Source organism: Trachurus trachurus (genome assembly GCF_905171665.1).
Source record: "Trachurus trachurus genome assembly, chromosome: 9".
Taxonomy (NCBI): Eukaryota; Metazoa; Chordata; class Actinopteri; order Carangiformes; family Carangidae; genus Trachurus; species Trachurus trachurus.
The window spans coordinates 1,611,123-1,627,477 of NC_139895.1; the positions used below are offsets into that span (position 1 = coordinate 1,611,123).

Consider the following 16,355-nt stretch of genomic DNA (forward strand, 5'->3'; position numbering starts at 1 on the left):
CTAGAAAAAAGTGGAAAAATGACTCACTCTCTCTTGTGTGCCAAATTTCCCATCAGCCACCAGGTGAACCTCGTAGGTGAAGTTCATGCTGTAGGCCAGCTTGATGAGCAGGTCGATGCAGAAACCATAGCAACACTGAGGGACGATGGGCTGACCTGCACACACACATTGAGGCACATTGAGTTTTTTTTGAAGCACATTGAGTTTACGCTTGTCGTATGAAATGTGCTATATAAATACATTTGACTTGACTTGACATAGGTAAAACATTTTATTTGTTGAAATAAAAGCTGTGGGCGTGTGTGTGTGTGTGTGTGTGTGTGTGTGTGTGTACCTGGGATGGTCCCGTTGGGGCCGGTACAGATCACCTTCTTGATCCTGACTCCGTTCACCGTGTGCTCCTCCTTACACGTCCCGTCGCTCTTCGTCGGCTTCACGTAAACAAACGGCTCCTGATGGATGGTCACGATCTGCACGCACACGCACACGCACACACACACACACACACACACACACACACACACACACACACACACACACACACACACACACACACACACACACACACACACACAGAGTGCAGGGTGGAGGCGTCACTGGGACCATCTGTCCTGTACAAGCTGCTCCACATGATGACATCCTCTATAAACCTACACACACCATCACACTGAGTTATCATCTATATTATTAGTCTGTTGTTTTACTCTTCACTTCATTTACTGACACTTTTACTATCGAACCGTCTTTCATCCTGAGTTCAGCTGCTTCTATTTTCACTTCTACTAACAGTAGTAGTAACAGTAGTAGTAACAGTAGCTACTATGGTGCAGCGTTTCCGCTAGAAAACAATGTCACCGGACAACGTGACCGGCAGGTTTTCAATTTACCGGATAAATGTTTGAAATTCCAGTCAAATAGGCTATTATCTGAATTTATTGAGCTTAAAATGATAAATGATACGCAGCCAGGTCAGTGTTTCTTACAGGTTTATTGCAAAGACACTGTGGCGGGGGTCGCGATGGGGGGGGGGTTATGTCATGCATGCACGCTGCTCTGTGTGTGTCGACAACAGAGAAAGAGCGCTATGCGGAGATGACTGAACAGAACGATGTTGCGCTGGTTGAAAAATCTATTCATGGGGAACATTTACTGTTAATGCCGTCAATTGACCACGTAAATTCTAAAATAGATATTGCACAAGCCTGCGCTCATAGGACATAAAGCAGCTGAAGGCCTTTTCTCAGATACAATAATTTGCAAACATAAAACACATCTTGGACCGGCTCATTTCATAATAACGCGGCGTGCTGGCAACTTGACATAAAGTCAGTTGCTTTGCAATAAAAACTAACAAACTGAAAAGAAATCCCTTGACAAGTTCTCTTTTTTTCTTTTACTTTTTACGCATTTTCGCGTGTGTGAAATGTGCTGCAGCTGTTTTAAAATCTAATGTGTGCAGTGTCTCGGCGCAGCTTGAAATGCGCATCAGTGGTGTGACTTTGCTCTCTCACTTCATGCTGTTTTGATGTTGTTTTTTAATAAAATTCAAATTGTGCTCGGACTCGGAGGGAATATTTTCCACAGACATTTTGACTGGCAGGGTTAGAAAATTCCGGACTTGGGCAGATTTTACTCCGGACAACGGAAACCCTGCTATAGTAGTAGTAGTAACAGTAGTAACAGTAGTAACTAGGGGTGTAATGGTACATGTATTTGTATTGAACCGGTTCGGTACGGGGCGTTTGGTTCAGTTCGGTACGGCGCTGAGCACGGGTGAGTTTCCAGAACAGAAGTTGTGTGTGTTTACAGTTCGCCTGCAGCTACACGTGCAGCCCGTTTACGTCGTGGCTATCGCTAATGCTAATGCTACCGCTAATGCTAATGCTAATGCTACCGCTAGAAAACAGAGGCTTCATTTATTTATTTATTAGCGGTTGAACGGTTGCATCGTCAGGCAGCCGTTGTGGCATTTGCCCACATTGCCCTATGTTCAGTCCGTCACTGGCTTGAACTGTTAGTGCTGCACTTTACATGTGAAAAAAAAAGTTGTGTGAGAATTTTTTTTTTTTAATCATATTTTATATATTTTGTTTATTTGAGAATAGTTTATTGAACTTATTAGGCAGCACTTTACAACAGTATTCTATCTTTTATTTTATTTTCATATTTTGTGTAATGGTGAAATAATTACATTTGACTAAAAATTCCTAATAAACAACAAGCAAATTTATGTTTTGCATTTGGTTCTCTTACTGAACCGAAAATGAACCTTAATTACACCCCTAGTACTACCAGTAGCCCAGTAGCAGTAACAGTAGTAGTAGCACAGTAGTATAATTGTACCTTCAGTTTGGTGGACATCTGGTATCCAACTGGTTTCTCTGTCTCTCCTCCAGGCCAGATGATCTTCTTCTGAGGATTCATCACAACCTGTAACACACACACACACACACACACACACACACACACACACACACACACACACACACACACACACACACACACACACACACACACACACACACACACAGGTTGTCAGGTTGTCGTGTTGTTGCAGGCAGGTCTCACTGTGACACGATGACTAAATGACAACATCAATACTGCATCTGTACACATACATATTTAAAGAGACAGGAGACTCACACACACTCTCACTGTGTAGCTGTGTGTGTGTAGCTGTGTGTAGCTGTGTGTAGCTGTCTGTGTGTAGTTGTGTGTGTAGCTGTGTGTGTGTGTGTGTGTAGCTGCTGGTTTCATGTGTGTTTCTCTCTATGAAGACACAGCTTCTACATCTCTGTGTGACTGATCCTGTCACTGGATCTAGAGATGACAACAGGTGTGTAGTCAGGTGTCTGTACACACAATGTTATTTCAGTGGTTCTAGTAGTAGCCTATTTACATAATCACAGTTATCCATCACATCTCTTGCAATATCTACACACTCCTGCTTGTGCAACTGTGTGTACGGGCATCGTGCAATACAATCTGGCACTTTAAACCGATGTGCACTTTAGGGCACTGTGCAACACAACTTGGTACCCATGATGCACTGCTGCACTCTAGCACTTGTCACTTTGGCCCAGCACTTTTGCACTTTTGCACTTTATCTCTCAGAAACTCTTTTGGTCCCCCTACCAATGGAAGTGTTGTCAAAATGTCAATGTTTTATTTCGTTAAAGTTGTGTGTTGTCTGCATTACGTTTGTTATAATACTATGTTGTTGTTGTTCTGACACTGTACTGTTTTTATGTTTTGGGACTCTGGATGGAAACTAGCAGTAGCTGCTACAATCTGGCACATTTACATGTTTTTATATGTTCATTAATGTGCATTGTCCCACACAAATAAACCAATACAAATAAATAAATGAAACTCCTGTCTGTCCAATCAGGACACAGACAGGTGAGACAGGTGAGACACTAGGGCTGTCAAAATTGCTCCAAAATGACGTTTGAATATTTGTTCTAAAAATAACACATAATTCGAACATATTCAAACATCTATTTGCACATTCTGCCAACAGGAGGACAAACTAATGCAATACTAACTACTAACTACTTGTATAGGTATTTTTTTTTAAATTTTATTTCAATTTTAACATCTTTAACAATGCTCAGGACATTACAAAATGAACTCGCTCGCGGCTCTCCCGCCTGCCCGCCCCCTCTAACTAACTTGTGTGAGCAATTAAAGGTCCCGACTCTTGTCCGTTTAGACAGGCTTCATTCAGTGATTGAAGCAATTTAAAGCAAATATTATACAGTATACAGAACGAACATTAAACGCTCTGAGCAAGCTGTAATAAACATGGAACAACTTTTCTTTTTTAGCTTACACAGCTTTGCATTTAACTTTATCTCGCTCAGCATTTTTTTCCGTCTACCGTGTCGGCCCAAAATCCGAAGAATTTCCTAACGGAGCTTCTAAAGTTTGATGGAGACCAGACCACTTTCTCCGAACATCCCGCCATCTCTCTCTGCATGTGCCACGGCCCACGGCATAATCAAACTAAGCGCCTGCTTAGGGCCCCGCGGCCACTAGGGGGCCCCAAGAGCAATTACAGTAACAACAAAAACATAATAATACATATTTTTTGCATGTATGAGAATGATTTCTATATGATAAAAGATATATAATTGTACAAAAAAACACAATTGTATGTCAATAGAGTGCTGCTGCTGATGTAGCCTAGGAACTAGGCCTATGTACTGTAAGTCTGCTCGCTGTTCCACTGTTTTGCTAGCAGTCCCTGGCCATGTGCATCTGTTTACAATAAAGCCGCAAAAAATCAATACATGGAGCATGAAATAAGTTTTTTGAAGTGCATCCACCTTATTGTTCCACATCGTTAGCCAAGATAACATTTCTGAAATTCAGTTCACCAACTTTTCAGTCCCCAGCACTAGCGTTAGTGCCCAGAATGAGTGATTTGAGGGCATCCCCCCCAAAATTTTGCGTGCGCTATGCGTGTGATAGGACATTCACATTCACTCGATCCCCTCCAATGTTTGGGTTGCATGTGAATACAGCTATCAAGATAGAGATGAGTATAGTGGTGGAAGAAGAAAGTGTGGCCTGAAAGAGGCGCATGGTGAAGCAGAGGAAGCAACCAACCCTTTGAAAGGCTGGTCCAAGCACAAAACATTAGTTTTGATTTTGCTCAGTAGCACACACAGCCATTCTTGCCACTACAATGATTGGAACGTCAATAGGATAATGCAGCCTAAACGACACTACCAGAGCTGCAATGAGTTTATAATAGGTGTGTGAATGATCAACAACCGATATTATTTGCAAAAATATAGAGGGCCCCAAAATCACATTTAGCTTAGGGCCCCATGGAGGCTCTAGGTGCAGCTCATGTTTTTTTCCCCACTCAGTTTTTTTTGTTAACAGTCCTAGTAGACAATGGGTACGTTTACATGGACAGTTTCAATCGGTTTCAGAAAGGTTTGGGAGACCAAACCGATTGAAAATACTTCATGTAAACACCTCAAACCGTTTCAATTACCCCAAACCGGTTGAAATTCCAACCAGATTGAAGGGGGTGGTTTAAACCTTTTCTAAAGAGATCTGTCTGTCATGTATACACTTGAAACGGGTTGATCCCTGGCTGCGTTCGTTCAGGACTTGACGTACGTACGCACGCACGCACGCACGCACGCTTGAGCATGTACGAGCCGTGCCTGCCTGGCTGTCACTCAAGTGAAAATGTCCGTGTAATATGGGAAAATGTTGAGCAAGAAATTTCATAACGGACTGGCGGGTCATACGGATGTTCTGTTTCCACTTGGTGTCCGAAAATTCATGCAGAGAGAGGAGGAGGAGGAGGAGGAGGAGGAGGAGGAAGCGGTGCGCCGCCGGTGTTGTGCCGAAAAGAGACCGCCTGCCCGGGCAGTCGTTTTTCTGCAGGTAGTCTCTTTTCGGCACAACACCGGCGGCGCACCGCTTCCTCCTCCTCCTCCTCCTCTCTCTGCATGAATTTTCGGACATCAAGTGGAAAGACGCTCTCTCTTCTTTTCCTGCTAAAATTAGGAACATGCCACGCTGCTGTTTAATACAGAGAAATATTATAGCAAAGACTGCGCTCAACAAACGATGTATTTCGGCACAGCTGTAGCACTTCCATAATCAATACTGTTGTAACCATAGTAACGCAATCACTCACGGCTGCGGGCACATTCGAAGCGTTTGTTTCATCGGTGCATGTAAACACCCAACCAGTTTACTTTGTAACCCATGTATACGCTCAAGCTGAAATCTTCAAACAGATTGATTTAAACCAAACCTTTCTGAAACCGTTTGAAACTGTCCATGTAAACGTACCCAATGAGACAATAAGGCCCCATTCACATGGAGCGCCTGAAAACGCGTTTTTCAAAGCGCTTCTGAGCTCCGGTCTATGGTCGCGTCTGCCGTTACTAGGCAACCAAAAGAACCTGTCACATTTTTACATTTAGTGGTGTGCTTCTGTCATTTAACCAGGAATTGAGTAAACACAGAGCTGATCAGATTTCAGGGAGGCAGGCGAGACGTGAACTCCCTACCTTGTGTGTAATAAAAGTTAAAAATGCGGTTAAATGTGCTGGTATCACACTGCTGCTACGGCAGCTACGGAGTAGAGATCCGGGCTGGACCGGGGGAGAACTGAGCTGCCGCTCGCCGAGAGGGAGCTGCTGAAAGCAGCAAGCACTGAGAGCCGAGCTGCTTGTTGCTGCTGGTGAAGCAGGTCCGTGCAGCTGATTCTGATCACATGACACGCGGTGCGCGTGCGGCATTCGAAAAAGTTGAGATATTTTCATCTCGGTGCGCCTCGGACGCGCATGGAAAAAAGGCGCGTCGCACCGCGTGCGCGGCGCGGCGGCGTCGCTTCGGATTTTGCGTGCGCAAGGCGCGCAGTTACATTGAAAACAATGGAAACGCTCGCGCAAAAGACGCTCCATGTGAATGGGCCCTAAGACAGGTGAGACAGACAGACAGACAGACAGACAGACAGGCAGACAGACAGGTAGACAGACAGGTAGACAGACAGGTAGACAGGTAGAGAAAGGTGAGACAGGTAGACAGACAGCTGTCCTTACCTGTGATCCGTTGAAGACCCCGACCTGGACGAGTCGACCTGGTTTCTGCTGGTAGTTCAGGATGCTGTAGGTGGCGAAGCGCCGGTCGCCGTCGTCGTTGAACTCGATCCGTCCAGTCAGACCGTCGGGGTACTTTGATGACATCAGCACCCTGAGGAGCCAATCAGAGGGCAGGGAAGTCAGGGTTGGTTTCTGGTAGCAACAGGTCACATGATGCTGATGAGAGTCAGTGAGGAGGAGGAGGAGGAAGAGGAGGAGGAAGAGGAGGAAGAAGAAGAGGAGGAGGAAAAGGAGATAGAGGAGGAGGAGGAGTGGCAGAGGAAGAGGAGAAGGAAGAAGAGGAGGAGGAAGAAGAGTGGCAGTGGAGGAGGAGGAAGAGGAGGATGAGGAGAGGGAGGAGAAGAAGAAGAGGAGGAGAGGAGAGGGAGATAGAGTAGGAGGAAGAGGAGGAGGAAGAGGAGAAGAAGGACAGGAGGAGGAGGAAGAAGAAGAGGAAGAAGAGAAGGAGGAAGAGGAAGAAGAGGAGGAGGACTGGTAGAAGAGGAGGAGGAGGAGGAGGAAGAGGAAGAAGAGAAGGAGGAAGAGGAGGAGGAGGAGGAAGAGAAGGAGGAGGAGGAGAAGGAAAAGGAAAAGGAGGAGAAGGAGGAGAGGGAGGAGAAGAAGAAGAGGAGAAGAGGAGGAAGAGGAGGAGGAGGAGGAAGAGGAGAAGGAGGAGGAAGAGGAGGAGGAGGAAAAGGAGAAGGAGGAAGAAGAGGAGGAGGAGTGGTCGTCATGGTGATGGTCTGACCGTTTGAAGAGCGGGCCGGTCCTCCAGATGTTGGTGTTGCCGACGCAGCCTCGCGGCGGCTCGGTGATGTTCTCCTTCTCAAACAGCTCCTGCAGCGACTGGGCTACCACGGCAACCGCATCCGTGATGTGAGCCGACTCGTTCTTACCGTTGATCAGCTGGAGGCCCAGCAGGCCTGCAACACACACACACACACACACACACACACACACACACACACACACACACACACACACACACACACACACACACACACACACACACACACACACACACACACACACACACACACACACACACACACACACACCAGAGGGAGTTACCGCGGCTGCAGACTTAACGCTGTCCTCATTCACACACACTCATTAATTAAGAATCTCTCTCACACACTTTAATTTGACTGATGTAATTAAGTGCTTCAGTGTAATTCAAACACACACACACACTCACACGCACACACACACACACACACACTCTCTCGGGCTTCAAGCGTCAGGGCAGTGTTCACTTCTAACCAAAGTGCATGCTGGGAGTTGACTCTGAGAATGGCAGCCGTTTGCCTGCGGGCAGAGGAAGCCGGTCTGAGACACTCTGAGCTGTGTCTGGTGTTTTCCTTCAGCAGAAACTCGTCACACTGCGATGACACGTGTCCACATCTGTCCTCCAGCTGCTGACACAGCTGGCTAACACTGCTAGCCTAGCACTAGCACTAGCACTAGCCTAGCACGACGCCAACCAGGGGCATAACGTTGGGTTAAACATGGCGGGTTATAAGAACTCTGTCCATGTAGGGATTTTTTCTTAAAGGTATAATACGTAGGAATTCCCCCCATCTAGCGGTGCGGTTGCATATCTGAACGTATTCTTGATGTTGCATTCACGTGAAATCGGGCAGATGTCAGACAGACAACAGACGCTGCATGTAACAGGATAAACAATCTACGTCTATGGGTTTTTGTTTTGAATGCAGTGATTATTTTATAGTTTTGCAGCTTTATCTGTCTAATTTGTTTTGTAGACAATTTTAAACTTTAAAGTGAAAACAAACCTGTTTTTTTCTTTTTCGTTTTTTTAATGTATCGGCTATAAAATCTTGTTTAATTATAATGTATTAAGTCAATCCAAAGTTAAGGCTTATTTACATTCATCAAAACAGATTTCTGTCATTTAAACAACTCAGACTTGAAGTTTAAAGGTATAATACGTAGGAATTCCCCCATCTCGCGGTACGGTTGCATATCTGAACGTATTCTTGATGTTGCATTCAGGTGAAATGGGGCAGACGTCAGACAGACAACAGACGCTGCATGTAAAGGGTAAACAAGCGTCTATGTAAACAAGTGGTAATACAGGCCTGACAACATGTTGTCATGGTGATGTGGTATTGTTTTACTTCTCTGGTGGAGTAAAATGACATCCGGTTGGTTTGCCGACGGCCGTCTGCCTGACTGCACCTGAATGCAACACCAGTGCCTTTGTAACGACTTGTAACAACTCATTCTAAGGTACGAGAAAGCTTTCATTTGTATGCGGCTGTGATTCCACTTCAGTGAAGACCACCACTATATTAATGCTCACCCCCTAGCTTTAGCTCTAGCCACTAGCAACTGAGCTAACTTGAGAAAACAATTTGTTGGCCTTGTGGCTCTTTTATTATTAGCAGAATATGGGTTTAACCAAGACTTGACGTTTCCCTCCAAAAGTTTTGGGAGCATTTAGCTTGGACATACGGGGGGAGCTAGTTAACAGTGCTAGCTAACGTTTTCTACCAGAAATACTGTAAACAAACCTGGAACTACTGGAAACAGCTAATTTACAGTCCACAGACTTAACTGGACGTCTCCCTAAAACTAAAGGTAACAACAAGCTAGTTGTCCTTTCTTTACTGCTACACTGAATTCTGACTAATGCAACCATTGAGTGATGTATTGTATTTGTATTCATCATTTGTTTGGTCTTTGTTTAACAGATGGACATTAGCTCTTGAGCTAAATCTGGCATAGGCTATTTACAACAAATTATTATTATTTTGTATGTTCATGAGTCTCATTACAAATAAACTAATAAACGAAATGAAAAAATGAAGTGAGCAAACTGAGCCTACTGGAGCATTCGTGACCAAAATAAAGTGAGAGCTAATAGCTAAGCTATGCTAATGGTTATCGGGCTACTCTCATCTCCAGTGAGGAATGCTAACAATGCTAGCAGGCTGTTGTTCAGTTAGCCAAGGCCCCAAATGCAGAAACATTTTCCTCATAATGTGACAAGTGTCTGGTTGAAGAGAAACAACATCAAAATCCATAATGTCACAGTGCAGCTTCACAGGTTTCTTTTTAGGGACTCGTTTCAGCAACAACCTTTAACTCAGTGGGAGACAGGAACAGGAACACCTGTACGATCTAACACTGTGAAATGATCTTTACGGGAAACAGAAGTGAAACTGAACCTCTGTGTGTTTAGATAAGGACTCTGATGTTTACTGAAGCTGGTGATCGGAGGACAGCCGCCGTGATGTCATGACCTCAGCTCTCTGTTGACCACATGTCCCAGACTGAGTAGGTACAACACCTGTTTAATTAGAAAACAAGTGTAACGGCCGTAAAGTCCACTTCTACGTTGTGTTTAATTTTCTTTTTTGCAGCTGATGAACTGATAACGTTTTGCACATTATGTCATGTTGCTGCTGAATAGTTACAGTGATAAAAATACACTGTCCGTCCTTATTGTCACCTTCATCTGAGGACGTTTGTTCCTCCACCGGCGTCTTGAACAGATCAGACTTGCAGGACCTATGAAGTCTGGACTAACTGGACCATCAACATCTGTGTTGAACCGTTTTCAAGAAGCAAAACACAAACATGAGGATTTAACTTCCTGTTTGGTTTCCTGCGATGTCTGGTTCTCTAATATAATCTAGAGACTCAGGGCAGAAGTGAAGAGTCGGCGCCCTCTAGAGGCTGCAGAGGTCACTACAGCCACGATAAACAAGGACTCAAGGTCAATCTGCCAGGCCTTTCAGGCACATCTCATGGCCTTTATCATAGTTTTTGTTCGGTTAAACCCAGCGAGGGTTTTGATCCTGTGTGTGGCGCTAGAGGAAAGATCATGTAGTCGTTCAGCTCTGTGGGGTTCATCCTCTGCAGCGCGGGGAGAGCAGCGGAGATCAGACTGTCATCTTTCAGCCAGAGGATGAAGCCTGATCCTCTGTGGTGGCTGTTCTCTCTGCACCACAGAGGAGGAGACAGAGATGTGAACGCTAAGACTCATTCATGTCAAAATAAAAAAAAGGCTTTTATCTGAAACAGTTCCCCTAAAAAGAAACCTCAAACGTCCCCCCGACAGAGACAAAACAGCTGAGGGTTATTTTCAGAGTGCACAGTCCTGCTGCGCTTTCAGGACAACGATGGGTCATTTTTGACACATCTGGAGTCTGGGAGACGAGACGTGATGGATGTGTAGAAAAATAACACATCGTTTGTCAGAGTGCAGCAGCTGGTGAGGATGTTTTCTCAAAGAAAAAGCCACAGAGCAGGGAGTCGATTACCCAGCAGCCAGAGGAGCGCTCAGGACGTTCAGGACGTTAAAGGGAAAGTTCAATATTTTGGCAAATTGGCCCATTGCCATAATCCCTATAGTCATAGCAGTAGGTTTGTTACCTTTAATTGTCGGTGCAAGCTGTTTTTAGAACGGCGGAGCAGAGCCGTGAGCTGCTCAGAGCTACGCTACGGAGGCTCATGGGATTTTTTTTGTTTTGTTTATTGTTTGCACTTTAAAATATTACAAACAAGGAGCATATCACATGGAAGAAAGAAAATATACAATAGATAACATATGATAAACTACAGTGAAACAGTGCTGGAGAGGTTAGAAACCCTAGGAGGGCTTCGGGAACCTCACCATAAAATAAATAAGTAAAATTAAATGTATCTTATCAAAATAAAATAACAAGTTAATTAATTAATTCATTAATTAATTTCTTGGTTTCCCTCATCAAACTCATCAAATACACAATCCAACAACTCCACAACGCTCTGGTGGACAAGTTGTTTGATGAGTTTGATGAGGGAAACCAAGAAATCCCATAATGAGCCTCCGTAGCGTAGCTCTGAGCAGCTCACGGCTCTGCTCCGCCGTTCTAAAAATAGCTTGCACCGACAAATAAAGGTAAAGAACCCACTGCTACGACTATAGGGATTATGGCAATGGGCCAATGTGACAAAATGTTGAACTATCCCTTTAAGGACGTCCACCTACTGTCCCCAACATTCATGTGAATGAAGAGGCTCAGCAGTGACGTCATCTCCTGGGCTTTATCACATCTGACTCTACGTACATGAGCTCGTTGAGAACTAACTTCTGGCTGACTGAGTAATCAGTGGCCGACTCCATAAGCTCCGCCCCCACACTCCGAGGTGCAGTGGGCGGGGCCTCTTTGGACCAATGGAAAGGACAGAGCATCAAGCAGGAAACAGGAAAGCAGCGGCGGCGGCATCTTACCAGTGTTTGTTCAGACATACGTCACGGAAACTGCAGCGACACAAGCTGTTTATCAAGCCCCGCCCCCTGACCCCTGACCCCTGGCCCCTCCCCCGCCCGGCGACCCCCACACAAAGCCCCTCCCCCTCCCCCACACAGCAGCACATGTTATTGGCTTGTCTACTGTGAGAACGGGCAGACGGGCAGGCGGACACACACTATAGAAAATGAAACAAACAAAAAAGATGTTAGACACATTTAAGGTCAGACAGAAAACAAAGCGGCGGTTGGAACCTTTAAACACGTCTGTGTGTGTGTGTGTGTTTGTGTGTGTGTGTCTGTGTGTGTGTGTGTGTCTGTGTGTTTGTCGTTTGTGTTTAAACGTTCAACCAGCGTCAGAAGAAACCAGAGAGAGAAACACACCAGGATGCTGAGAAGCTAACTGAACGTAGCACCATTAGCTTCCTGCATCACAGACCTACGGCTCTACCAGAGACAGAGAGAGAGAGAGCAGCCATGTTTCCATCCAATCATTTCATCAGACTGTTGCTACGCCCCAATCACAAGTACTGGTCAATTAGTCCACAGATAGTTTCTTCTTTATTTGAAGTTGTTGTGTTCTTTGTATGTCTATGTTCTGCGGTTACACCTTCGGCCATGATTATCCATAATAATCAGATGTATATACGTCTATCACATGGTATCCTGAGTAGGGATGTCACAATTACTTGTTATCACAATTTATCGCGGTATTAAATGCCACAATTAATTGATCGTAAAGATTCTTAAATACTGTCACTTTACGAAAAAGATTATTTAGTTTAGTTTAGTTTAGTTTAGTTTATTATCACAGGACAGTGTACAATATCATTAATCAATTTTAGAACAATTAAGAGATGGTTGTACCAGATTTAGCCACTAGGGCTAATTTCCATCTGTAGTCCCAACATAAAACTCACAATACAAATCACAAAAAAATACAGATCGCATTATGTCGGAACCATATCGGCAGATGTGCACCAAGGTAAAGGAAGATGCACAGATATAGGTCCATTTATCTTCTAACGTAACACTGAATTGGTGGGAATTTAAAGCCCCGGTACGGAGCTTTTAACTGGATACGCAGAAGTCTCTGGTTTCTGCTGATGTGTCTCAACAGCAAATGAGCCCATCAGTGTGAAGATACGCTATTTCTAAGTAATCTAATTCTAGACCTCTGGAAGGCATGGTCGGGTCGGACCACTGACCAAACCAGACCAATAGATACATTACTACGCACGCTGCAGATAGCTGCTAAAAAAAAATAAAAAAAAGTTTTCAAAGTAAGTCCCGTCTTCTTTCCGACGTTTCCAAACCAAATCTACACGCGCCGGCCAGACAAACGTCTTCATGACGGTGGGAAATGCAGTCTTCATTCCGGCAAAACACCACCGCTTTTGTCCACAGGGGGCCGCCAAAACCAACACTAAATGAAAAGTCTGTACAGGGGCTTTAAATGTTAGCGTGTTATTTGTAATTTTAAAAAATAAATTTTAACAATTGGTATAGATGGCAGTTAATGACTTCAAACACTTCCCACGGGGGATTAATAACTGGTCCTATATTTAGAGATCAGTAATGTAAATATATTTTGATTATATTTGATTTTACACATTCATAGTCTTGTGAAATTTTTTGATGCATAATAATCGTGATAATCGTAATACCGTGATAATTTCTCTGACAATAATCGTATCAAGAAAATCTATAATCGTGACATCCCTAATCCTGAGTTATGACGATCAAACTTTAAAGCACTGTGAGTTGTGTATGTTAGCACTCGCCAAGCTGCAGAAACAAACTCACAGCACGGTCACACCCAGTCACAACCTACTGACACTGAAACCTCTTCAACACTTCACAGCTAACACATCATTTCAACAACACACTGTTTGCTTTTCTTTGGTCTATTTACAGCTGAGCTCAACTGTCAGTCTCAGTGTCGACTCGGCACCAAGCTGGTTTTACACTCGAGTCGTGTGTGAAGTTTGTGTCAGTTTCACAACTTCAAACCTGCTGCTGGTGCTAAAATAGAAACAAAGAAGTGAAATCGACTCCTGAAGACGTTGATCTATTTCTGTCTGCAGGTTTGTTTCCAGATGCAGCAGCTTGTAGTTCGATGCATCCACTGAGACATCACTACGACAAAAACGAAAAACTACGAACTACGAAAAAAAAACACCTAACCCTAAAAAAATTCCCAGAGAGCTCTCTCTCTCCTGAACAATTATGTTGGCTGCAAAATTCCTCCGTATCCACAACCAATCATAAAAGTAGGATTTACATTAACAATCTCTGTAATTTTACAGTCCAAGTCTTTAAAGGGCGTTTTCTCAGAAAGAGTTTTTCCTCAGACTCTGAGCTAGAAATCTCCACTTCAGCAGCACTTACAGACACCAAACCTTCCACTTTGATCCCTTTCTATATTCTGAGAGGGGTTTGTTGATATATCATTCACAGCCTCATTTATACAATGTTTTAGTCCTAAAAACATGGCGATATTTGAATTTTTAGGGCTGGTGACAGTATTTTCTCATTTACAGAGTGATAAAAAGAGATATCCAAAATCCTCCTCTGGAATAACTTCTGACTCTAATATGTCAACAAAATAAAACAAGAATTTTGAAAGTAGCTTTATCCATTGTTAAGTTTTCGGTTCTGGAAATGTATGCAAATGAGTACATATTTAATTAGATATTGCCTCATTTACATATTTAAACATCAAATTTGACAAAACTTATAATACAAAAAATATTTGTCTTAATGTAAGTGATAAACTTAGGAAGTTTCATGGTGATATCGGTTAGTTAAAAATGTTTCCCTATTCACCTGGGGTGTCTCTCCGGGCTTCCAACCCATCTTGGATGCCATCTTGAAAATGACACCTTTCTAGTGGTCAAACTTTGGTCAACTTTTAGTATGTTATTAAGGATATCTAATACTATAAAAAAAAACAGCTGAGAAACCTTTTGTTAGAATTTTTTGGGGGGTCAAGTCATATTTGCACCTGACTATACGACATCACTATGACCTCACTACTACATCTCTACAGCATCGCGGCTCTGCCTGCTGCAGCTACATGTTTTTCTCAGCCTGTTTTCTTCTCTCCAGTGTCACTAATGGAAAAGTAGAGATTTGGATGGAAGCAGAGCTGAGAGACAGAGACAGAGACAGAGACAGGAGCTCCAGAGGGAGCGAGGCAGAAGTGTGAAGAGCGTTAGTGAGGAAGAGGAGGAGGCCGAGGTGGACCTACCGTCTGGAGCTTCGTTCTGGGCTTTGCCCGACAACTCCCTCTCACCGACCAGCCACACGTAGCCCGAGCCCGTCATGTTGAGCTGCCGGGCGGCTTTATACACAGCTGCAGCTTCGTCCTCACTGCACACACACACACACACACAGCCGTGAAGCAACCGTGTCATATCAAAACGTCTATTTTAAAGGGATAGTTCACCCAAAATTCTAATTTCATTTCGACTAAGGGCTGGGAGAAGTTTCAGAGTCCTCCATGCCTTCTCAGAGTTACAGCGGGGCTCCGTTCGCAACCGCACTTTTCTTCGTCCAAAAAGACACACCAAAAAACATCCAAATACCTCCATAGTGCTCGTCTGTAATGTCCCTCTTGTATTGAAGCCCCAACATGAGAAATAGTCCCGAAAAAAATTAAATAAGTCTATGTTTTAAGCTTGTTTGTAGCGGAAGCTCCCAGTGTTGCTCTGCTGGAATCTCGAGCGATTTGTGGAGCCGTGAACTGGGTGTCGTTCCAGGAAGAGCAGTGCTGGGAGCTTCCGCTACAAACAAGCTTAAAACATAGACTTTTTAAATTTTTTTCAGAACAATTTCTCATGTCGGGGCTTCAATACAAGATGGACATTACAGACGAGCACTATGGAGGTATTTGGATGTTTTTTGGTGTGTCTTTTTGGACAAGGAAAAGTGGTATCCATTCACAACCGTCATATGGACATGCAGTGCTGCACGGAGCCCCGCTGTAACTCAGAGAAGCCACGGAGGACTCTGAAACTTCTCCCAGCCCTTAGTCCACATGAGGGGGAGTAGATAATGAGTGAAATTTGAATTTTGGGTGAACTATCCCTTTAAAGTCCATGTTAAGACATTACGTTTGTTGATCTTAGACCAGTGAAAATCACAAGTTTACATGTTAAATTGTTCAAATGTTAAATAAAAGAGGCGATGTTTGGTGATATACGGTTGAGTATCATCAGCATAGTGACGAAGACACAAACACAACTCATTTTACAGAGTTTACAACGTTTAGCAGGTCGTCCTTTGTCCATGTAAGTTTGTCATCTGACCGTCTTTCACGGGGACAACTCTTTTACAAAGTTTGCAAATGGGCTGTGTGGTTGTATCGTGCCTTGCATTTGTGTCACTGTCGGTTTGAAACTAGAGGAGTCTTATTGAAAAGTTGCACTCGCACTTTTGAACAATTTCTTTGTCATCTGCGGGATGAA

The 16,355-nt window shown here is 43.9% G+C and overlaps 1 protein-coding gene across 1 annotated transcript in view; it reads right to left on the reverse strand.

The window, feature by feature from the left end:
- The window catches only part of grin1b (glutamate receptor, ionotropic, N-methyl D-aspartate 1b), a gene marked incomplete at its 5' end in the record, with an annotated part of 70,806 nt that overhangs the window by 32,075 nt on the left and 22,376 nt on the right, over window positions 1-16,355 (reverse strand). Inside the window, 6 exons of the mRNA XM_083979799.1 lie at window positions 28-155; window positions 335-470; window positions 2,344-2,430; window positions 6,582-6,732; window positions 7,369-7,543; window positions 15,137-15,258. Of these exons, the coding sequence (XP_083835925.1) occupies window positions 28-155; window positions 335-470; window positions 2,344-2,430; window positions 6,582-6,732; window positions 7,369-7,543; window positions 15,137-15,258 (799 nt within the window). The remainder of the gene's footprint in view (window positions 1-27; window positions 156-334; window positions 471-2,343; window positions 2,431-6,581; window positions 6,733-7,368; window positions 7,544-15,136; window positions 15,259-16,355) is intronic.